We start from the raw sequence: 25,992 nt of genomic DNA on the forward strand, positions 1-25,992 counted from the left end.
ATGTTACCTATTATAACTTCTACACTGAAATGTAATATGCATAAGTGAGGGTCATTTTGATGCAGCTCTGTATGATGATCAGGAAAGATTCCAAAGATGTAAGCTAGTGATGAGCTTTTTACAAGCACTGCTTTCTAAAGCAAGTTTCTATGAGCTACTTAAGGGACATTTCTGAGTTTGAGATTTTTTTTTTTATATCCCTGAATTTCTTTAGTCCCTTGTGCCAATTCATGAACAAGGAGAATGTATAGATAGTATGGACAATGGGGGAGGGGGAAGGGAGACATGAACAGACAAGTCTTGAATACTTCACTGTGTCCTCCACAGTGAACTCTAGCAATTTCTCATGTGTGTCAGTGTTCTAAAGAAAGAAGAAGACAAGTACATAGAGAAAAGAATAGACTGAGGGGTCAAGCACAGGGTTCAAGACAAGATGGCACTTGAGCAAAGGTTTAGATATGAAGAAAATTTTATGCTTAAAACCATAAACAGATCTGGATCAAGAACTCAGGCTCACGTAAACATTCAATACAGGAGAAGACATGCAATAATTTATAACAGTTATCTATCTCAGTTTCTTTGGGTTTTCTGTTTGTTGTTTTTTAACATATGAAGAACAACATAAAAAACCATTTAATGCCTCATTGATTCTTCAATGGCTTAATTATGAAGAAGAAAGAGAGTTATTTTATTAAATTGAGCTTAGAGTCTTAGCGCTTTATAAAGCAGCCATCTATTCACATTTTAGTGGCTAATTATTCGTATGAACTGAGTAAGTTACTATCCTTATTTTTGTACTTTTTCTGCATATCTATATTTTAAAATTTCTCTCTAGACCACTGGAGAACACAAGGTCACTATTAAAAATTTTATTTCTAAGATATTGCCTTCCTTTATTTTCCCTTCTTGGGCTTTACATTTTTTCATTCTTATAGAAGACTTTAGGCAAACCTGGAATCTTTCATTAAAAACTCAGAAAAAAACTCAGTTTTCACATTTCAGTCTATGAAAAGAGACCTGGTTTTCCATTTTACCTCATTCTCACCCTTCCCTTCAATCTCCTTGGGGGTTGATCCAAATATCTAATTTTATCAACCCTAAACTACCATGGATTCTAAAAATACTTATATTATTATATTAAAATCTCATTCTAAGAGTTACCTAAATGAAACATATAGACACAGCAGTAACTCCTTTTAAAATATAGTTTGCTCTTTTTGTAAGGTCTTCTCATCTTTCCTTCCTGAGGAATCCAGTAGATCAACAGTGAGTGTGCACTACACAAAGGAGCTGGTCAACAAAGGGCAGTACCTTCCCCCCTTCCTATTACTGACTAGCTCTAGGGCAAAACACTCACCTTGTTACTCAAGATGAAAAATGTATTATATATATTTTCACTTAGAATAAAATTTTATACTGTCTCATATGCTTGACTACATGTTATAGTGGTAATAAAAAGTGTGAATGAATAAACAGAACAAATGTGGTACAATGAGAGGGGCACTTTACTAGACCAATGTGGAATTTGGAATCAAACCAATCTGGGTTCAAATGCCAAGTGTGTGACCTTAGACAAATTGCTTAACCTTCCTGAGCCTGTTTCCACTTTTGTAAAATGAAAACAGTATTAGTGACATCACAGATTATTATGAGAATTAAATTAGACAAATACTTTTGGTGCACAGCACATTGCAACCAGTCAAGGAGTATTAGCTGCCTTCCATCCATTGCTAATTAGCTGTCAGGTGGGACACAAATATTCTGTGTTTCTCTTTCCTCATACGGGAACTTAGATTCATGGCTACACCTACCTTGCGGATTTAGTGTAAAGAACCAACACAGTATTTCATTTTAAAGCCCAGTAATGTAAGGTCATCTAGAATCTGGCTCTTCTAAAGAGTGGCCCATGGGCTAGCAACGTCAGAACCATCTGGGGGCCTGTGAGAAATGCTGAATTGCAAGCCCCGCCCTAGAACCACTTGATAAGAAAGTGTATTTTAATAAGATCTCCATGGATATTGAAGTTTGAAAACTACTACTAAGAAAATAACCCTCAGCCTGGAAGTAAGAAAAGGACTTTATCAATATCATTGCGCCAAAAATCCAAAAGGACAAAGGGCATTGACAATAGTGCATATTGATTTAATTAGCTGAGGAGAGCAAGTTAGAGGCAGCAGGCATCATGGTCTGGTAGAACTTGAAATAGTGAGAAATACAGAATAATTCACAAGGAAAGGGAGGGGAAAGGCAGAAAAAACTAAAACACTAGGTAAAGAGCACAATATTTTCCACATGCAAATGAGCAGTCTAGCCCATGAACAATATATTAATGCTTATAATGATGTCCCTGGCTCAAAAAGAAAAAGTAAAATTACTTTAAACACGCTCTTTCAAAGATGAAAGCATGTATTCTATTTCAAGATTATTTCCCTCAAAAAAGTTGTGTGTGTCTACACACACACACACACACACACACACACACACACATTTTACTTTCAACTAGCACATAAAATTATCTGGTACATTCATTTTTGTATAATATCTCATTTATCAAGAGAGTTAGCTCTCCACTTTTCACAAGGCTAAAAACTCTAACTTTTAAGACTAAACTACTAGTCTTAAATCAGTACTCATCTACCATTGCCAATGCTGGGCCATAATTTTCCCCCAATGTACCTCATGCTAGGCTTTCCTACTTGTGTCCACATTTCCACACCTGTTGTTAAGTCTTTTCCCATCCACATATGATTGATCACTTCCTCCTTTGACCCTCATGGTTTATCTTATTTCACAGTATATTACAGTGAGTTACTTTTCTACTAAGTTCCAAGCCTCTTAAAGGATAGGGGCTATTTTCCATGTCCTTAGATACCTCACAGGAGAAAGTATAATTCCTTTAAAATATCTGATGTACAAATATCAGGTACGGCCCAAAGAGAATTGAGAAAAACTGAGCTAAAGGAGAATACGGAAATGAGACCTCTGTGTTACCGTTTTTTGAAAAATGTTTCTTCAAAATGTTATAAATTGTGAAGCAATCTAAAAGAATATGGATCCACCTTCAGTAGTGGCAAATAATTCTCAACACTTAAACAGTTTTGTAGACTTATAAAATATTTGAGCTAGAAATATTCAAATCTTTCGGTCTGTCTCAATTTACAAAGCAAGAAACTAAGACAAAGACATTAACTTGTACATGAAAGAGCTAGGCCCTAATGCCAGGTCTTCTGATTCCACATCCCACACTAGGCCATACTCACGCTCACTAGATAAACGTGGTTTGCTCAAGAGATGAAAGAACTCTCTGCACACAGTAAGTGTCTGAGGAATAGTGGAAGGCTAGCAAGGTAAGGCAGGGCCAGATTATCACAACCAGAGTAAAGAGGCTACATTTTTCTACATGGGAATGCAGAGCTACTGTAGGTTCCTGAACAGGAGTATGGCATGAATAAACATTTAGGAATATTAACTTAGCACCAAAGTATAAAATAGAGGGTAGTGCCTAAGCTGGGAGACCAAGCAGGAGTCTATAATAATATGTTAAATGTAAGGACATGATGATCTGATCTAGGGAAATGTAAATGAAAACAGATCTTTAACATAATAATGAAATAAATATAAAGGACATGGTAAAGTTTTTTGGCTTTTGGTTTCTGTTTTTTTAATTACAAGACTATATCTAACTATAGAGAAAAAGAAGGAAAAAATGCTCAGTATTCAAGCCTGGATGACTTGAAAAGTAATATAAAAATATAGATATTGGGAAGCAAAGTTGTATTTAGAACAAAATAAAATCATTTCAGTTTTGAAAGGTAAAGTCAAATCTCCTAAATCACTTGAGAAGCTACTAGTTAGTTACGGAAATTAAGGGCAAGAAATTAGGAACCTGTTGGGTCAGAGTGAAAGGTTAAATTAAAGCCTTAGTGATATTTTCAGAAAGAATCAAACTTTTTAAAAATAAATGTTTTCTCTTGCTGGCAAAGAGATAAAATATATGGTTTTTTAAAAAAATAACTCACGAGGCGCTTTTAAAAACCCAACATAAAACATTTTTCATTATAGTAGCATGGTTGCTATATAAATATAGTATATGGTATCATATTACTTCACCATCCTTACCCATATTTTTAAAAAGTGTTAAATATGGCTTAATCATTATCTTACATTTCATTCACCTTCCTGAGACATAGTTCTCAGTAAAATATAACTTTAGAAAAAAATAATGTCTAATGGTAAATACTAAAACCATTGTGCAAAGTGCACCAGAGGTTAATGATCTACCATCCAAATATACAACAGATATCCTTTCTGGCTTTTTCAGAGCCACAGGCTTTTCTCCCTTTTGTGTTCATTTCCTGTCAAGTCTGACATTTCAAAGAATACAAAAGAAGCTTAAAAATTTGTTTACAAGTTTGTCATCAAATCAGGACTCTAAAAATACAAGCTATTCATTACAACTGTACTGACATGTAAAACTGGTCTTCATTTAAATTTTGGAAAAATAATAAAATGGAAACAGTTTTAATCTTCTCTTTTGTAAAAGTGCTCTGGCCAAACATTTGTGCACCTGAATGAAGAAAGCTTCTAATGTTTAGTGACTACAAAAAAAACAGTACGACAAAATCCAATTTAATGAGTCAGCTATATCTGACAACATTTAAAGGAGGCTCAGTTTTCTTGTGACTTATTAAAATTAAATACAACAGTTAATTACTAGTACTTCTATGCTCTCCATATAGTAAGTACCATTCCGAAACAATATTATTCAGAAGATATGATGCAGTTAATACAGGAAAATAGAAATGATACCCTAAATATTCTTTAAGTATACATATATAAAAATACTTTATCAATCACTAAATACTATACGTAACTCTTTCGGCTGTGATGAAGGAACAGAGACCAGATTTGTCTCAACTACAAAATCGAACAACATAAATGAAGTAATAGTTTTCAGACAATGAACAACAAACAGTATAGGAGGGTAATCTCTGAGAGAAAGAAAGCAAATGGTAAGCCCCACCTTTGCCTGGAGACAGTTCCCAGGCTACAACACAGGGAGGAGAAACTGAAATAGATGCCAGTCGTCTGCCTGGCTGGAGAAAACAGAGTTGAGAATTCAAGAAAGCTAAGGCAGCTAAAATTAGCAGGACAGAATAGCAGAGCAGAGAGTTACACAGAAAGCAGAGAGCTGCAAAGACAGAGCTCCAGGAGTCTGCAGAGGGTTACTCTCAAGTTTTCACCCTAGTACTGATCAGTGCAGGAAAACTACCCAAAGCCAGAAAAAGAACCATTCCAGGAGCTGACATAGGGCCAAGAAGAGTTTTGATTTCCACCAGCCAAGGTGGAAAAACCTTGTAATATATGGGACATCAGGTAGAGTACTCAGAAGGGGACTGCCTCAACAGTGGGGAAAAATTAGCCATAGATTAAAGACTGCCCTGGCTTTGTCTATAAACAACAACAAAAGTCTTTAAAAGATCAAACTGTTTCCAAGTAACTAAACTGAGTCCCAAAACACAGCTCGAGAATAGTGAAAGGAATATAAAAATATCCAGGACCCAGTAAGGTAAAATTCACAATGTCTGGCATCCAATAAGAAGTCATCAAGCAGGCAAAAACAAACAAACAAATAAACCCCAGAAAAACATGACCCTTAAAAGGAGAACTATCAGTTAACAGAAACAGTCCTAAAAAGACATAGATGTTAGAATTAGTAAACGGGAACTTTAAAACAATTATTATAACTATATTCCATATGTTTAAGAAAGTAAAGGAAAGCACAAATATGTTAAAGAGAGACATGGAAGATTTAGAAAAGGATCCAAGTCAAACTTCTAGAGATGAAAAATAGAATACCTAAGATTAAAACTGTAGTAGATGGAATAGCAAATTAGACATTTTAGCAGAAAAAATTAATGAACTTGAAGACATAGCTAGAGAAAGTATTTCAAATGAAACAGAGACAAAAACATCTGGAACCAAAAAAAAAAAAAAAAAAAAGAAGAACAGAGCATCATGGTGTGAGCTGTGGGACAACTTCAAGTGACCTAATACATGTATGACTGGAATCCCTGAGGGAAGGGGTGGGAGTGGTCAACAAAAACATTTTAAGAAAAGAATGGCCCCAAATGTCCAGATTTGATGAAACCTATAAGCTCACCTTTCGAAGCAGAACTCCAAACAAGAGAAACATGAAGAAAATTAAACCAAGGCACACCATAATCAAATTGCCTAAAACCAGTGATAAAGAGCTGCTGTGTAAGAAACACAAGTACTCTAAAACCAAAACGCTATAAGATGCATAGTTTCTCACATGAGAGCCCAGAAGGATGAGATGAGGAGGGAAAAAGAAAGAAAGGAAGGGAGAGGTGAGCACATACCAAGAAGCAGCAAGGTTCCAGACTTGCGAGTTAAGAAGCATCTTGGAAGTGGATCCCGCCTCAGAAACCAGCTGATACTACATGGTCAGGGATGAAGTGCCCAGTCAAGCTCTTCCCAAATCCCTGACCCACAGAATCATGAGCAAAATAAAATGATTGTTTTAAGCCACTAATGTGTCATCCAGCAATACATAACATTTCTAATGGCTCTTTCCTGTCAACATTTAATCCTTCCTTTCCCATCTTAAAAACTAATCTTCCCTCCACCTCACATACCTCCAGCTATACGTTTACTTCCCTTCTCAGACAAGACTGATGAAAGCTATCTATAATGACTGTCTCCACTTTATCTCTCACTCACATCTCATCCAAATTCCACTGCAATCTACTCCTGCCCCCACCACTTCTTGTAACAGTCCTCGCTACCTTCACCAGTGGCTTCCTTATTGCTGAAACTAATGAACACTCTTCAGTTCTTACTGACTGCTCCTACAGTATCTGAAACAGCAAGCACTCACTCAGACCTTTCAGTACCCTCCCTTTGAGAGAGCGAGTATGACACCACTTCTGACACTCCTCCAGTCTCTGAGGAGGAATATCAGATGCCTCAATCTCTTTTACAGGCTTCTCTTTTCTGTCTATCCCTTAAATGTTGAAGCTCCTCAGGATTCTATCTTTAATATTACCAGATGCATACAAAAGGTCCCCTACAAAAGGTTTTTATTTGAGGAATTAGCATAATGAGATTTGTTCTGCAGTTATGAAAAAATTTCTCAGGTGGCTGTGAGAGAAATAGTATTAAGGCAGCAAGAGATGTGGGGAGATCAACAGGGAAAGTCCACAGTTGCCCACAAAAAAGACCATTTAGAGAATAAAGTACCTGGTCTACTTCAGTTTACAAAGATTTTACCAAAAACATCGGATACAGTTTGAATATACTGAAAGTAAAATATCCAAATCTCACCTCATCATCTGCTGGCATTATAAACTGCTTAGCAGATAAGAGGTCTAAACATCCGGAAGTCATTCAATCTAACGCTTAGGTATGGTTCATTTTTTGTTTGTTTGTTTGTTTTTGTTTTTTTGTGTTTTTTGGCGGTACGCGGGCCTCTCACTGCTGCGGCTTCTCCCGTTGCGGAGCACAGGCTCCGGACGTGCAGGCTCAGCGGCCATGGCTCACGGGCCCAGCGGCTCCATGGCATGCGGGATCTTCCCGGACCGGGGCACGAACCCGCGTCCCCTGCATCGGCAGGCGGACCCCCAACCACTGCACCACCAGGGAAGCCCTAGGTATGGTTCATTTTAAACCACCTCTAATCTTCCAAATTTCCAGAGAACAAGATTTCACTAGGTTTTTTCAATAGATTGTTTAGCATTTTACATTCATATATTGCCTGTTAATCTCTCTGGGATCAAAAGAAACAGAAGTGTGCTTATTCCTTCTTATAGTTATTCTGTTCTTGATTTATTATTTCTCAAGATTGTGAAGTAAAGATACTGAACCCTTTCCCTATGCAACCATTAAAAATACAATGATGTTCTTTCTTTCATTAAATTATCAACAGGTAAAAGTAAGTAATAATATCACTTGATGTTTCCCTAGGTAAACAACACTGAATATGTTCTTATAAATCGCTACAGTTTAATGAGAGACTCATTATAATACAGAATCAAAAAACCATGCAAGTTTGCTCTGATTCTTGATCTGGATTTTGATTATCATGGGTGTGTTCCATTGCTCTGATTCTTGATCTATTGTATATGTTGGTAATGTGGGTATATTTAATTTGTAAAAAATCCTTTGAACTACAACTTGTGATATATACTTTTCTGTATATATGTTATACTTCAATAAAGAAAAAAATCCTAAAGCCTGTGAAAGCTCAAATAGATCTATAGTATGTCTCTTCTCTAAAATGTCAATTATTCTCACAGGAAAAATTCACATATTGTGTTTGTGTAGGATGACTTATCTTCACAGTTACCCACTACCACTCCATTCCTTACAATTAAAACAGTAGTATGTGTTGATTTTTTTAAAATCCAAACATTAAAAATCATCTATAATTTCATGCCCTAGAAATACCACACTTAGAATTTAAATTGAGGCTTATTATGACTTCCACATCATCATATTATTAAAAAATCATACCCTTTTCCAGACTTTGTGCATGTCACTTTTTCTCCAAAAATTCTCAAAAATAAAGGAATATTGTTTTGAATCCTAGAACACCAGTAACTGAACTAAACAGGCTTGAGCACAAGCAGTTGTTAAACCATACATTTCTACTATTTCCTCCACAACTTTCAGAGCTCATGTCTTTTCTATATCCTCACAATGTCTATCTCAATGCAAGGCATACAGCAGATGTGTACTGATGGAAATAAAAGTAGTTCTCTAAAAGAATGAGAATAGTCACTTTCAGATGATACAGTGATGTCTTGATTTCAATTTCTAGGAAGAGAGGGTACAACAGCCTCTGAAAAGTACTCTATCTGCTTGTTTCATTTATTGATCTATTTATTTATTTTTGCTACTTTCATTTAACCCCTGGATTCTGCGAGTTTTCTCCTAACCACTCCTTTTCTTCTACAGTGGAAGCTCCTGTATAAAGGAGTTACCCAATTCAATCTTAGCAATAGTGTCCTTCTATCAACTTCCCATACTTCTCTCCTTTTCTATCCACTCTTGTCTATACAGCAATACAAGAAAAGCACTAAGAAACAAGTTACTCTTAGCCATTACATTTTTAAAATATCAAAAAAGTAAAACTTGGTTTACATGTACAGATTAGGATTCTAATATAACTAAAGTCTTAATTTTTCTATTGCCATTTCTATATACTGATCAAAATGAAAAGATATATGCTTAGCATATGCAACAATTTCAGAAGAAACCAACTCTATATTAATCCACAAACCTGATACTTAACAAAGTATTACCCAACTATGAAGATTTAAAGAGCATAACAGAAGAACTCCATATAAATATTTTACTATTACTACATAGGAAATGTCACCTTTACTAAAATAAAGCCTTATCAATAGGTTATATGCTATAAATAGACTACCTAGAGAATATGCTTTGTGCCCTTATAATGCTATAAACAATAACTGTAATTGTGTAGATTTTTGGATTACCTTTAACAATGGGACAAAAAAAATCAGATAAAATTGAACTAAAAATCTGTATTTTTAAATCATATCAATAGCATAATCTCAATTTTTTTCATCATTTTGTTGAAATTATAAGAGCAGACATTTAAATTTTCATACATGACACCTCTATTTTAAATAAAGTTCCCAAATACTTTAAAGAATTCTGCTTTGTTTTGAAGTGCCAAGCTTTAAGAAAAGCTATTCATAAATAAATCCCTGTAACAGACAATCTGGGAAGCTCAAAGAAAACTCCATTCTAATATTCCACTTGCTTCTTGGGCTATACACTGAAACAACATTATTCATTAAATTTCGTATTTGTAAAAAAAAAAAAATTTCATATTTGTTCTTGAGGTAAATGTTAACAAATACCTCTCACTAACAGATAACTGTTATCCATATGCATATGAGTATCTTTAACTATTTTAGCTAGTTACTTACTGAGAGCCATGCAAGGGATTCCATGATTCGATGTTCACATCGTTCTAAATGTTTAATCATTTCTCTGGTCAAGTTGGCTTCTGCTTTGATAAAACTTTCAATCACTTTGTAAAAATCAAAAGCTTTTAAATTAAGTACATTCAGAATCCAAGGGAAGGACAAATCTGTTCCAGTATCCAGATTCTGAGATGTACTTCCTAAAAATGAAAGAAAAACGTAACTTAGGTATGAAATGTTAAGCCTTGAATGACATATTTTTTGGTTTGAAGGTTTTATCAAACAAAAAATTAAAACACAGTAGAAAGGCTAAACAAAAATTTTTATTTAGAACATAATTTTTTATTCTGGGGTCCACAGACTCCTAGGAAATAGGCTTCCAAAGTTTGAGTGTATGTGCATATATATGTCTTTCCTGGATAGAAGGCTCACAGCTTATATCAAATTTTCAAAGGTTTAAACACCCTAAACTTGTATCCGGGACACGTTTAACATCTAACCAGCAATGCGTTTACATATCCATTTTAACTGTCTCATTAATCCTTGATTAAGACAGGAAGTGATTCTTTAAGATTTTGACAATTTGATTGGTTAGTAAATATGTTTTAATTATGCATTTCTTGGTTATAAATGAGGATTCACAGTTGTCCATATTTGTTTACTAATTTAAGTTCCTCTTTTATTATATATTTGTATCCTTAGATAAATTTTCTTCTGTTGTTTTTTTGCAAACAAAACTTTTTTTGGACATTTGCAACACTATTTGCAAAATAATACGTGTTTAAAATTATATTTAAAAAAAAACACTATTGGTGGCCTCTGTTCTGTTTATCTGGTGGATTCTAGCCACAACCTTTCGTCTCATAACCACAGAATATATATGTAGCTTCCGTATCAGTGGAATCTGCTCAGTAGTACTCCTCAGGCATTTTACAGTCTCATAAGTCTTTGAAGGGGTTTCAATAGGTACATTTCCTGGATTCAGGATAGTCCAGAATAGGAGTCTAGTGAAACTATTCCCAAGATGACATGAAATAATTCAGGTTAATAAACCACTTTATGGTGACCACATTACGGTGACCAATTACATTCTTCAGTATATACTGATCTAAAATATGCATTTCTTCTTCTTAACTCCTTAACTTCTCCATTCCGCCCACCACAAAAACCCATACCACACATTAGGTAAGTTTTTTTTAACTTTAAATTGAACTAAAATGTTTATTTACTAAAATTTAACTTACTGCTATATGTAGCCATTACAACCTCAAGAGCGCATGCCAACAAAGACATATGAAAGATGTTGTCATTCAGGAGTTTGCTAAAGGAAAAACAAGAATGATTTTGTAACATTTACTTTTAAAAAAAGAAGAAATTGTTTTACTAAAACAAAAATTTACCTAAAATTTTGAATGGATAATCGTTCTTCTTCCTAAAACAGGTTTAAAAAAAATTAACTGAAGCCTTCTTTGTGTCAGTATTAAATTTTTTTTCTATTATATTCTTTTAAACTTACTGATTTAAGCATGGATTCCATTACTCGGTAATACAATCGGACTCCAAGTTTGTATCGCTACAAAGAAAGAAAAAAAATTAGATCCCACTATTTTAGAAAACCATAACAATTACTAATTTTTTTAAAGTTTTCTCTTGAGACACATTCCTGACCCTTCTTGGGAATATGGCTACCAAGAGATCACAAAAGCTTGCTTGTCTAAAACTCAAGATTTAAGTATAAAATGATGGTTTTAACATTCCTGATAAATTTTCAAGAGGAGGGGTCCAGTAGTTGGTTTTCTATCATTCCACTTCAGTCTACATCATTCAACAGATATATGTGTACTAAGAATATATTACGTACCTGATACTATTTTAACCATTTTACATACTAATGTAATACTTCTTGTGACCTAGAACACGTATTTTCAAGACAGCTCTCCAGGATTAAGATAATAGTCTCTTTCCATAAAACTGGTCAAAGGCAAAAATCAGACCTACCTCATCTTATAAGCAAAAAGTTATCAAACAACTAGTTTTCATTAGTCCAAAGAAGAGTCAAATTTTAGATAAACACACACACACACACACACACACACACACACACACACCAAAATCCTTCATTCCGAATTATGAGTACAAATTTCATATATAACCAAAAAGAACTTTTAAATACAATGGTTTAAAACACAGATGGAATCAAAATATAACCTCACTACACCGAAATAAATGTGTATAGTAGATTACAGTTTTCAAATATATTACCTCATTAATGCCACAGAGAAAAGCAGAGCAAATATAGAAACCTGAATCTCAGAGAAGTTAGATGACAGCTCATATATGATAGAACAAGATATAAACCCAGGGCTCTGATCCAGAGCCCACTGGCTTACCACATATTAGTTTTAGATTTTCTGAAATAATAATAGCAATAGTAAAAACAACATCATTTAATAATATCACTGATAAATGGTATGTATAATATGATTCCATTTGTATAAGTATATGCATACATGAATATTCATATATGTAAAAGTTAAAGAATATACACCAAAAACTTAATGTTAGCAAGATTTTGATTTTTTTCTTACTGTATTTTTAAAATTTTCCACAATTCTTCTAAAATTTTCTGCATGTTTACTTTTGGTTTCTGTAATGGAGTAAGGGGAGCTGTCCCATAAAGCTTTCCATAAACAGCAGCATACACAAGCAGCTGGGATATGGTATCTGCCAATATTTTATACTATTGGACAGATACTATTACAGCATTTATACAACTGGGACAGATGTTGCATTTGAAATTATTTACTATAGTGGCACTAATCAAAATGAACTCAAGTTACCTGTGATCCAATTTCCATACATCCCTGTCCCACAGCTTTAGCAAATTTCTCTTTAAAGATGTACCCAATATCATTCACTCTTTTCAGGATACTTTCCTTTGGATCCACTGTGCAATTCTTTAAGAAGGAAAAACATGAATTAACATTGAGGATACTGTTTAATCAGAGAATTAACATTTTCTGTTCTATACTACATGACTTATCACTCTCAATTGTTTATACTGTGGAAACACTTCCACAATAAACTAGGTAAATACAACTACTGAAAATATGAGGAACATAAAGGATTCCATTCTGGGATAATAGGGACCAAAAATACTAGAGTACAACTAAAAAACTCTATTATCTAAATTTTCTGCTGGCAAGTTAGGGAAGAACAGATTTGTTAGTCCTTTCCATTATCCATCAAAAACAGCCTCACAGATATTACAATTGATACCACAGGAATACAAATGATCATAAGAGACTACTATGAACAACTGAATGCCAACAAACTGGACAACCTTGAACAAACGGATAAATTCCTAGAAACATACAACCTTCTAAGGTTGAATCATAAGGAACAGAAAATCTGAAAAGACTAATTACTAGTAAGAAGAAAGAATAGGTAACCAAAAACCTCCCAATAAATAGAAGTCCAGAACCAGATGGTTTCACTGGTGAATTCTATCAAACATTCAAAGAAGAATTACTACAAATCCTTCTCAAACTATTCCAAAAAAACAGAAGATGAGGAAACACTCCCAAACTCATTTTATGAGGCCAGCACTGTCCTGATACCAAAACAAGGACACCACAAGGAAAGTAAATTATAGGCCAATATCCCTCCTGAATACAAATGCAAAAATCCTTAACAAAATATCAGCAAACCCAATTCAAGAATACATTAATATTCTTGAAAGGATCTTATACCATGATCAAGTGGGATTTATCCCAGTGATGGTTCCATATCTGCAAATCAATCAATGATATGCCATATTAACAAAATAAAAGATTAAAATTATGTGATCGTCTCAACAGATGCAGAAAAAGCATTTGACAAAATTCAACATCAATTTATGATAAAAACTCTTAACAAAGTAAGTATGGAGGGAATGTACCTCAACATAATAAAGGCCATACACGACAAGCCCACAGCTAACATCATACTCAACAGTGAAAAGCTGAAAGCTTTTCCTCTAAGGTCAAGAACAACACAAGGATGCCCACTCTTGCCACTTTTATTCCATAGTATTGGAAGTCTTAGAGCAGTTAGGAAAGAAAAAGAAATAAAAGGCATCCAAATTGGAAAGAAGGTAAAACTGTCATTATTTTCAGATGACATGATATTATATATAGAAAACCTTAAAGACTCCACAAAAAAACCTGTTAGAACTAATAAAAAAAAATCAGTAAAGTTGCAGGATACAAAATCAACATACAGAAATCAGTTGTATTTCTATACACTAATAACACACTATCAGAAAGAGAAATTAAGAAAACAATCACATGTACAGTTGTATCCAGAATAAATTTAACCAAGAAGGTGAAAGATCTGTACAATGAAAACTTAAGACCCTAATGAAAGAAACGTTAAAAGACACACATAAATGCAAAGCTACTGCATGCTCATGGAGTGGAAGAATTAATATTGTTAAAATGCCCATACTACCCAAAGCAATATACAAATTCAATAAACTTCTTGTCAAAATTCCAAGGTATTTACACAGAAATAGAACAAACAATTCAAAACTGTGTGCAGAACCACAAAAGACCCCAAATAGCCAAAGCAATCCTGAGAAAGAAGAACAAAGCTGGAGGCATCAAACTATATTATAAAGCTGCAGTAATCAAAATAGTTTGTTATTGATATAAAAACAGAGATCAGGGCTCCCCTGGTGGCACAGTGGTTGAGAGTCCGCCTGCTGATGCAGGGGACGTGGGTTCATGCCCCAGTCTGGGAGGATCCCACGTGCTGCGGAGCGGCTGGGCCCGTGAGCCATGGCAGCTGAACCTGCGCATCCAGAGCCTGTGCTCCACAACGGGAGAGGCCACAACAGTGAGAGGCCCGTGTACCGCAAAACAAAAACAAAAACAAAAACAAAAAAACAGAGATCAATGGAGCAGAATAGAGAGCCCAAAAATAAACCCATGCACATGATCAATTAATTTACCACAAAAGAGCCAAGAATATACAGTAAGAAAAGGACAGTCTCTTCAATAAATGTGTTGGTAAAACTGGAAAGCCAGTTTCAAAAAAATGAAATTATACCACTGTCTTACACCACACACAAAAATTAACTCAAAATGGATTAAAGACTTGAACATAAGACCTGAAACCATGAAACTCTTAGAAGAAAACATGGGTGGTAAGCTCCTTGTCATTAGTCTTGGAGACGGTATTTTGGAATTGACTGGAAGAAAAGGCAGCAAAAGCAAAATAAACAAGTGGGACTATTTCAAACCAAAATGTTTCTGCACAGTGAAGGAAACTATCAACAAAAAGAAAAGGCCACCTACTGGATGGGAGAAGATATTTGCAAACGATATATCTGATAAAGGGTTAATATCCAAACATACAAAGAACGCATACAACTCAACACCAAAAAAACAAACTAGCTGATTAAAAAAATGGGCACAAGAAATGAATACACATATTTCCAAAGAAGACATACAGATGGCTAGCAGTCACATGAGATGCTCAACATCACTAATCATCAGAGAAATGCAAATCAAAACCATTATGAGATATCACCTCACGTCTGTCTAATGGCTATTATCAAAGAGAACAGATAACAAGTGTTGGCGAGGGTATGGAGAAAAGGGAACCCTCATGTGCTGTTGGTGGGAATGTAAATTGGTGCAGCCACTGTGGAAAACAGTTTGGAGCCTCATCAAAAAATTAAAACCAGAACTACCATACAATCCAGCAATTCCACTTTTGGGTATTTATCTGAAGAAAATGAAAACACTTAATTTGAAAAGATATGCACCCCTATGTTCATTGTAGCATTATTTACAATAGCCAAGAATAGAAACAACCTAGGTACCCATTGATAGATGAATAGATAAAGATGTGGTATATATATACAATGGAATATTATTTGGCCATAAAGAAAAAACAAATTTTGCCATTTGTGACAACAACAAGAATGGACCTAGAGAGTATTATGCTAAGTGAAGTAGATCAGACAAAGAAAGCAAATACTGTATGATTTCACTTATATGTGAAATCTAAAAAAAAAAAAAAAAAGAACAAACACAACAAAATAGAAACAGAGTCATAGAGATAGAGAACAAACAGGTGGTTGCCAGAAGCGAGGGATGTGGGGAAAGAGAGAAACAGATGAGGCAGATTAAGGGGTACCAACTTCTAGTTACAAAATAAATGAGTCACAGGTATGAAATGTACAGTGTAGGGAATACAGTCAATAATTATATAATATCTCTGTACAGAGACAAATGGTAACTAGACTTACTGTGGTGATCATTTTGAGATGTACAGAGATATCGAATCACTATACTGTGCACCAGAAACTAACCCAGTGTTGTAGGTCAATTATACTTCAAAAAGAAACAAACAAACTCATAGAAAAAAGATCAAATTTGTAGTTACTAGAGGCGGGGGGTGGGTAGGGGAAGGGGGAACTGAATGAAGGCAGTCAAAAGGTACAAACTTCCATTTATAAGGTAAATAAGTACTAGGGATGTAATGTACAACATGATTAATATAATTAACACTGCTGTACGTTATACATGAAAGTTGTTGGGAGTAAATCCTGAGGGTTCTCTTCACAAGGAAAAAAAATTTTTTTCTATTTCTTTTACTTTGTATCCAAATGAGATAATGGATGTTCACTCAACTTATTGTGATGATAATTTCATGATGTATGTAGGTCAACCCATTATGCTGTATACCTTAAACTTACAGAGCTGTACATCAAGCATATCTCAATAAAACTGGAAGAAAAAAATGTCTATAGCTTCTAAGATTTTACTTACACACAGAAGAAAAGATGGCATTAATTTTTAAAATGAAGACACCTGAACTAATAAAGAAGCAAATTCAAAGAAAAACTTAATGGTCTTCAAGATATGCCCACTCTGAGATAGGCCATTTGTAGTGTACATAAAACTTTGCAGTTAAACTGTTGCACTTCATTTAATGTTAAGCTTTAAACTGAGCTCTGGAAAATGTCTTTGAGGCAGAATTTTCTACCCAACTGAAGTAGTTTAAAATAAAAAAGACTTCCTACATACTCCAAATGTTGGAGGAAATATTAAAAACAATATTTAAGAAGAGAGAGATTATCATTCTTTTTACTTCTACCATTATCCCTTCTAAAAGTTCTAAGTAACTGGGTAGCTATGTTTGGGAAATATTCTTGTGCTACAGATAACCCACAAATAAAAGCAACTTTATGCAAATTGGACAAACAAAATCAGTTTTGAGCCAACACAATTATGAATATGATGACAGAATACTCTGTTAATTCTTGGGGGGTGGAAATATAAACAAGACAACAAAGAATATGACAAAACCACAGGCAGCTTATGATATTAAATGGAATGTTAACCACACAAAGCACTTACCGGATAAGCCAAATTTTAGTAAGTGTCCTAGCCTCATCCAACTGCCACAGATAAGCATTTCAGTGGCTCCCAAGCCTCACTTGATTTTAAAGGAGTAAAGGAGCAAACAAGGAATACAGACACTAGTTTTCATTCTCTCTCTTCCTCTCTCCCTTTTTTGAGAGGAGGGAGGCTAGCAGGGGTCCTTCAGATACCAAACTCAGGGTCCATCAGGAGTTGCAAACTGCAATGCACACAGGGCCACTCAAGAAATGTAAATGAAAGTGGGCTAAATAAAAAAGACCGTAGAGATATGGCAAATGTTAAATCCTGTCTAATGTCACATTCGAAGAAAATATCTTTTTTTTTTTTTGTGGTAAGCGGGCCTTTCACTGTTGTGGCCTCTCCCGCTGCGGAGCAGAGGCTCTGGACGCGCAGGTTCCGCAGCATATGGGATCCTCCCAGACCGGGGCACGAACCCATGTCCCCTGCATCGGCAGGCAGACTCTCAACCACTGCGCCACTAGGGAAGTCCCGAAGAAAATATCTTAAAAGAGCCAGAGAGAAAAGATAAACTATAAGGGGACAACAGATGGACTGACAGAAAACATCTTAGTAGCAACGAGAGCCAGGAAATAGTGAAGTAATATCTTCAAACTACTAAGAGAAAGTAAAGGTCAGCCTAGAATTGAAGATCCAGGTATACTACCTTACAAAAAATAAGAGTGAAGATATTTTTTAAAAAATTTATGTATGTATGTATGTAATTTATTTGGCTGTGCCAGGTCTTAGTTGTGGCATGTGAGATCTTAGTTTCCTGATCAGGGATCGAACCCGGGCCCCCGCACTGGGAGAGTGGAGTCTTTACCACTGGACCACCAAGGAAGTCCAAGAGTAAAGATATTTTAAGACAAAAAACAAAACAAAAAGCTTGTAAGTTCATCCCAAACTAACCCCCACCAAAGGAATGATTAAAAGATGTATCTGAAGAAAGAAGAAAATAATTATGAAAGTGAGGGCTAAGTTGTAAAAAAGAATGGTGAGCAACACAAAAAGTAAATATGAGAAAATCTAAAAATAACACTGTCTAAATAAAACAACACTACTAATAATATCTAATTTGGAGAGTTAAAAAAAGCAAGAGGGCCTCCCTGGTGGTGCAGTGGTTAAGAATCCGCCTGCCAAGGCAGGGGACACGGGTTCAAGCCCTGGTCTGGGAAGATCCCACATGCCGCGGAGCAACTAAGCCCGTGTGCCACAACTACTGAGCCTGCACTCTAGAGCCCACGAGCCACGACTACTGAGCCCGTGTGCCACAACTACTGAAGCCCGCATGCCTAGAGCCCATGCTCTGCAACAAGAGAAGCCACCTCAATGAGAAGCCCACGCACCGCAACAAAGAGTAGCCCCCGCTCGCCGCAACCAGAGGAAAGCCCGCGTGCAGCAACAAAGACCCAACACAGCCAAAAATAAAAATTAAAAAAAAAAAATTAAAAAAAAAAGCAAGAAATGAGATAATAGACAACTACAGGTTGGTTGGGAAATGGGTGTTTAAAAAAACACTCAGTATTTTAACTTCTAATTTCAAATTTATTTGCCAAAATATCATAATAAATAATGTTTCATATATGGCTTACATTAAAATAGGAAATCAGATTTTCTGACGGTTGATCACTTGCTGAATTTAAGATCATCATTAATTGCTGGATAGTATTCATGACAGTCCTAGAAAAAAATAGGAAGAAGTGTTAAGCAATGAAGGAATAAAAAGAAAAAATGATAAGTATCTATTTCATAAGTTACACATATCTTCAATCTCATTGTCTCCTGTTTAAGAAGTTCTCTGAAATAAGACTTTATAAAAGCCTTAGTGTACTGCTGTTTATGAGGAATTACATTTTACTTAAATCTTCAAGAAAGCATATGTCGATCATCAGTAAGTTTATAATTAAAGAACTGATATGCTCATTTACTAATAGAACTAAATATCAACAAAACAACTGATGAAAAAGTAATGACATTATTTTAAGGATAAAACATAAACTGGCATCAAAATGGTAATATTTTAAGAAAACATTATAACAATTAAAAATTTTCAAATAAAGACAGTAAGATATTTAGTAACTCAAGTAGATAACCAAGTGACTGTCCTTTACAGAGACCTTCAAGATGAAAGCATACATAATTTTAGAAGTCATCATCACTAAAACATAAAAGTAAGTCAATCTCTTTAAGATCTCTTTAATTATATAAGTGTGTGTGTGTGTGTGTGTGTGCACGCGCACGTGTCTGTGTATGGTATATGGTAAATATTAACGTTCCAATTTTGGAGTAGCAGTTCATTGCTACTCTGTAGGCACTGTTTAATGATGCAAAAAACTGTAGAATGTTTATAGCCAAAAGGGTCTTTAAATATTATTTAATAAAACATGTTCAGGGGCTTCCCTGGTGGTGCAATGGTTGAGAGTCCGCCTGCCGATGCAGGGGACACGGGTTCGTGCCCCAGTCGGGGAGGACCCCACATGCCGCGGAGCGGCTGGGCCCGTGAGCCATGGCGGCTCAGCCTGTGCGTCCGGGGCCTGTGCTCCGCAACGGGAGAGGCCACGACAGTGAAAGGCCCACGTACAGCAAAAAAACAAACAAACAAAAACATGTTCAGTGTTCTCAGTCAAGCCTCTCTAAACTGATATCTACTCTTCCTCATCTTTTAAATATATTGCTTCTATGACGTGTACATGTACTAACCTACTTAAGCCACAATGACTAAAGCCATAAGTGACCAACTGCTAAAACCAAAAGAGATTTTTTATTTGTTCTGATACTTGATTTTCTTGAGGTATTTGACACTCTTAAACACTTGCTCTCTTCTGAAACTCCCATCCTCCCTTGGCTTCTTTGGCTTCATTCTCTGGCCTCCCCAATCACACCTCTCATTCTCTTTAATCTAACTTCTATCTCGTCCTTAAATGCTAGCATTCTTTAGGGTTCAGCCTTTAGCCAACTGTTATTGCTATTATGCACCCTCACTTCAGGCAACCTCATTATGGTTTTTTTTTTTGAATTTTATTTATTTTTTTATACTGCAGGTTCTTATTAGTCATCCATTTTATACACATCAGTGTATACATGTCAATCCCAATCTCCCAATTCATCACACCACCCCACCGACCCTGTTTTTCTGAATTAACTCTCCCTGATGATGCCCAAATCCGTAAGATCCTTATATCCTACTACTTACATTATCTTCTTCATATCCCATAAATGCCTTAAGCATAATATTCTAAATATGAATTCATCAACTATTTATCAAACCTGTTCTTGTTCTTTCACTCCAACTGCCTATCTCTTGGTTCAGATCTTCAGCATCTCTCAACTGGATTACTGCAATAGAGCATTTTGAGATTTTGACTATATCTATGGCAGCAGGGTCTAGGCATATATACTTTGAAAAAAAAAAAAAAACTCCTCAGGTTGTCCTAATCTGCCTAACCACTGTGACAGATTGACAGGTCTCTCTATTTCTCACCACGCCCTTCTCAGTCCATCTCTTCACAAACTACTACCATGTAAACTTTCACAAATCAAGTCTGATTTTTTTTTTTTTTTTTTTTTTTTTTTGCAATACGTGGGCCTCTCACTGTTGTGGCCTCTCCCGTTGCGGAGCACAGGCTCCAGACATGCAGGCTCAGTGGCCATGGCTCACGGGCCCAGCCGCTCCGCGGCATGTGGGACCTTCCCGGACCGGGGCACGAACCCGTGTCCCCTGCATCGGCAGGTGGACTCTCAACCACTGCGCCACCAGGGAAGCCCTCAAGTCTGATTTTATCCTAGCCCTGCTTAACACCCAGGTATAGCAACAGGCCATATCCTGCACAAGCTAAAGTCCAAACTTCTGAGTATGGAATATAAGGCCTTTCATGATCTAATACCCACCCTCCTCTCCTGCCATTTCATCTTCCCATTTAGTCCATCAATACAGAGCTGCTTATAGTTCCCCAGATGCATCATGTTGTTTCATACTTCCATGCCTTTGCACATGCTGTCAGTCTCCTGTGACACAAACTTACATGTTTCAAAATTCAGTTCAAATATCACTTCATAAAGTCCCTTCTGTGCCATCTCATTAACTTGTCCTATGTCTCTTACCATATTTAAACAAAAATGTATTTTTATGTGTCTGTGTAGTCATTTGAAAAAATTACTGATTGTTTTACTATGTACCAAGTATTCTCCTAGGTCCTAATGATTAAATGGTGAACAAGAAAGTCATGGTCCATGTGGTATGGACTTAAAGGCTATTGTGGGTATTGACAAAAACAAGCAAACACACAGATGAATTTATGATTACAAATTGTGATACATACTTTGAAGGAATAGAACAGGATGCTGTGAGAAAGAATAATAAAGGAAAATACTTCAGAGAGAAATAAGTCCTCAAAAAAGTAGTATTTGTGCTGAACCTAAAAGAAGGGTAGTAGCTGGCAATTCATAGAAAAGAAGGAAGAGTTTCAAGAAGAAACAAAAGTGGGGCTTCCCTGGTGGCACAGTGGTTGAGAGTCCGCCTGCCGATGCAGGGGACGCGGGTTCGTGCCCCGGTCCGGGAAGGTCCCACATGCCGCGGAGCGGCTGGGCCCGTGAGCCATGGCCGCTGAGCTTGCGCGTCCGGAGCCTGTGCTCCGTGATGGGAGAGGCCACAACAGTGAGAGGCCTGCGTACCACAAAAAAAAAAAAAAAAAACAGAAGAAACAAAAGCAAATATGAAGGTCACTGAGTACAAAAGAAGATTTTGGAGAGTTCAGAAAACTGGCTAGTACATAAGGAGCAGGAAAACAAGATGACGTTGGAGAGGTAACAGAAGCTAGATCATATAAGGTCTTGTAGGCACTGTTAAGGAATTTGCACTGTGTTTCAATTGCAGTAGGAAGCAATCACAAACTTAACAGCAATCTAGCTCTCTGATTTCATGTCTTTTGGTCTTGGTGACTGATACTAGGTGTGTCTGAAATGCTGCTTCCTCACTGAGTACTTGTTCTTCATCATTTATTTAAGCATTCTTTTCTCCACACATTACCACATAAAGTTCTCAGTTGTTCTGTTCTCACTGAAGAGCAAGACATATGAGGAAAAATGTGAAAAGAAACAGATGGATGGATGGCACACCACTAAGGTAAAACATTTCTACCATATAATCACAGTCATTTCAACCAAAGCTACATCCAATTAAGTAGTTTAAAAAGACTCCAAAGAGTGAATTTCATGGCAGTGCACTGGTTAGGACTTGGTTTTCACTGCCGGGGCCTGGGCTCCATCCTGGTGGAGGAACTAAGATCCTGCAAGCCACATGTTGCGGCCAAAAAAAAAGCATGATCTGATTTACATTTCTAGAATATTATTCTGGGGGCTCTCTGGAGAATATATTTGGTGATAGGGAGAGAGGAATAGTCATGAGAGTAGAAACAGCAAGATCAGTTAGTAGGATACTGCAAAAATTCCAAGAGAAGGAGAGAGATATCTTGGACAAGGGTGGGAAGAGTAGGAATGGGGAACAGTAGATGAACTCAAATACTTAGGAGGTAGACTCAACAAGACTTGAAAACAGATTAGATGTGGGAAGCAAGTGAGGAAAAGGACACTAAAAAATGGCTCCAATCTTTCTAGGTTACATACAGAGCAAATGGTGATGCTTTTTTTCCTCTTTTTTATATACTGAAATGGAACACATTCTCATTCTGGGTTATATACCTTAAGGACAGACAGAACTACGTCTAATAATCATATCCTCAGCAACTAATAACATGTCTGGCATACAAAGAGCACTCAATATATATTTGCTGCATGTATATACAAATATATAATGAAACAAATGAATAAACCCGAAGCACTATGAAGTACTGAATAAATAATTATAATGAAAATCAAAAGTAAGAAAATTCATACCGAACTGGAGTCTGTGGAAGAATCACATTTACTTCTTCATCGGGGTTACTTTTTCGTGGTGTTCTCTGCACTTCAAAACTAAATAATGATAAGCAAAGTTATTCAGACTGAAAACTTACAATTTGTGATTTATGAGTCAAAAAGCAGTAAAGTACCTTCTGTTGACTCATAACATCATACAAAATGGTTAAGTAAATAATATAAGTGATAGGAAACAGATGATCCAGAAGCTGCTTAAATAAGTAAAATTTTATTTTTTTATCATAATTTTTAAGTTGGGTTTCTTTCCACTAGGTTTACAACAAACGGTGTACCAATCACTAAGAATTTTTTTGAAAGTGAAAGTTAGATGTTTGTTTTCTCTAGAATGTTAGAGAAACATTAGATGTTTTCTCTAGAATGTTAGAGAAATGTTAGAGATGTTGATGATATTACTAGCAAGGCTGTTCAGTACCAAAAAATATCAAAACTCAAGTTTTTCAAACATTACGCCTTCCAAAAACTTTACTTTCACTTAAATAAAATCTGAAACATTTTATTTGTGTTTAACTTCCAAATTGTATATATATACATATTTTTTTTAGTTAATATTAAAAGATTTCATGCTGAAGACTTAAAATTAACCATACTTACAATTATTCAAAAATTTTTTACGGGCGTATCTCATTTTATTGCAGTTTGCTTTACTGTGCTTCACAGATACTGTGTTTTATTACATATTGAAGGTTTGTAAACTCTGCATTGTCATATGATGGTTGTCATTTTTTAGAAATAAGGTATTTCTAAATTAAGGTATGTACACTGTTTTTTGGATATAATGCTATTGCACACTTAACAGACTATAGTACATTGTAAACATAACTTTTACATGCACTCAGAAACCAAAAAGTTTGCGTGATTTGCTTTATTGCAATGGCCTGGAACAGAACACACAATATCTCACAGGTGCCTGTAGTTACCGTCAACCATTCCTACTTAAGGCTTCTATATGACAATTGAAGAGAATACAATTTTATACTAACTTTTTAAAAAATGAACCAGCATATCAACAAATAATAATATATCATGTATAATACCTGTCTGTAGGATCAGCCTGAAGAGTTTTATCATGATCCAGAAATAATCTTGCATCTATATCTTTGTTTTTAAGGTAAATTTCTTCATATTGTTTAGAGAGACTTTCCACCTCAAAGGCAAAAAATATTGATGATTATCCTTCTCACGTCATTACTTCTCAGTACACAGAAATACAGATTTAATTAAAGAATCTTCGTAAAAATATACACTTAATTTTACACTATACAGACTTCACATGGAATATAAATAAGGCATAACTAAAAGTGAAGTAAAGAAAATTACAAATTTTTTTCAACTCAATTTTAAACCTATTTTATGCACATATCTCACATTTTATCTAGACAAGGATCACCAATGCTACAGAACAATACTGAGATGGAACTGTAAGATGAAAAGACATTGTTATAACCGCTTAATTGCTGAGATCCTCCATCCTATACATCACTCACTTTTAATCTTCTACTACACTTATCAATATAAAATAATTTTTCAAACACTGTAACAGACCTTTATTATGTATTCTGCCTATCTTTTCTAAATCCTTTGGTTCACTCTGACTCCCTTCAGTTACTATCTTGGGCAAGAGCATACGCTCAATTAATTAGCCCAATTAACATACGTGCACAATTTACTTCCAATCTTAGACACTTTTCCAAATGCTACAAACTATAATTCTTTTATCAGTTCTGGCTCGTAATTTTCTAATCATAATATAAAAACCAATGCCCAGTAGAAAACCATTTAGCAGCCTTCTCCTGTGACTTTTTTTTTGTGTGTGTGTGTGTGGTACGCGGGCCTCTCACTGTTGTGGCCTTTCCCGTCGCGGAGCACAGGCTCCGGACGCGCAGGCTCAGCAGCCATGGCTCACGGACCCAGCTGCTCCGCAGCATGTGGGATCTTCCCAGACCGGGGCACGAACCCGTGTCCCTTGCATCGGCAGGCGGACTCTCAACCACTGCGCCACCAGGGAAGCCCTCCTGTGACTTTTAAAGCCAGAGTGTTTCCAACCTGAGAGAGTTAAAATTGCATTCTAAAAGGAGTGGTAGGAAAAAATCCAGTTAAATGTAAACTTTTTGTTTGTTTGCATAAGTTTTTCAGGCCGATCAGCCATTCATGTTTGATTAGGCTTAATCGTCATTCCTGCCCTATGTCAGTTGGGTATTAATTATCAATCATTTATTGACTGGCAGCTATTAGTGCTGTATAATGTAAAGTTTATCTTGAATTTTCTAATAATAACCCTGTAATCCTTTCAGAGGGAAAAAAAATTATGAATGTCCAAGATTCTTTAGAGTTGTAAACAGCGTATTTTTTGGTATATAAGTTGGTAACAGAACTCAGAAATACAACTTTTGGCCCCTTCTTGTTTCTTTAGTACCATGTCTTACCACTCACTCTACAGAACAGACCATACTATCACATATCACTGTGCCTTTAAATCTATACTTTCCAACCCCTGGAAATGCCACTTCTCATAAATCTTACTCAGCTCAGAAATCACATCACCTCCAAAGAATTTTCTGCAAAACCTATCTGGCCCACTTTGGATTAGGGAGCCCTCCTCTGAGATATCACAACACCCTGTGTACACACCTATTAGACTTTTG

General features: G+C 35.8%; 1 protein-coding gene across 1 annotated transcript in view; it reads right to left on the reverse strand.

Annotated features, from left to right (window-relative positions):
- RB1 (RB transcriptional corepressor 1) overlaps positions 1 to 25,992 on the reverse strand; it is a 131,072-nt gene that overhangs the window by 53,481 nt on the left and 51,599 nt on the right. Inside the window, exons 10-17 of the mRNA XM_032611172.1 lie at positions 24,385 to 24,494; positions 23,309 to 23,386; positions 19,009 to 19,096; positions 12,821 to 12,937; positions 11,497 to 11,553; positions 11,381 to 11,412; positions 11,225 to 11,301; positions 9,984 to 10,180 (exon numbers count right to left, since the gene is read on the reverse strand). Coding sequence (XP_032467063.1) covers positions 9,984 to 10,180; positions 11,225 to 11,301; positions 11,381 to 11,412; positions 11,497 to 11,553; positions 12,821 to 12,937; positions 19,009 to 19,096; positions 23,309 to 23,386; positions 24,385 to 24,494 — 756 coding nt within the window. The remainder of the gene's footprint in view (positions 1 to 9,983; positions 10,181 to 11,224; positions 11,302 to 11,380; positions 11,413 to 11,496; positions 11,554 to 12,820; positions 12,938 to 19,008; positions 19,097 to 23,308; positions 23,387 to 24,384; positions 24,495 to 25,992) is intronic.

This window comes from Phocoena sinus, chromosome 18 (genome assembly GCF_008692025.1).
Source record: "Phocoena sinus isolate mPhoSin1 chromosome 18, mPhoSin1.pri, whole genome shotgun sequence".
NCBI classification, from domain to species: domain Eukaryota; kingdom Metazoa; phylum Chordata; class Mammalia; order Artiodactyla; family Phocoenidae; genus Phocoena; species Phocoena sinus.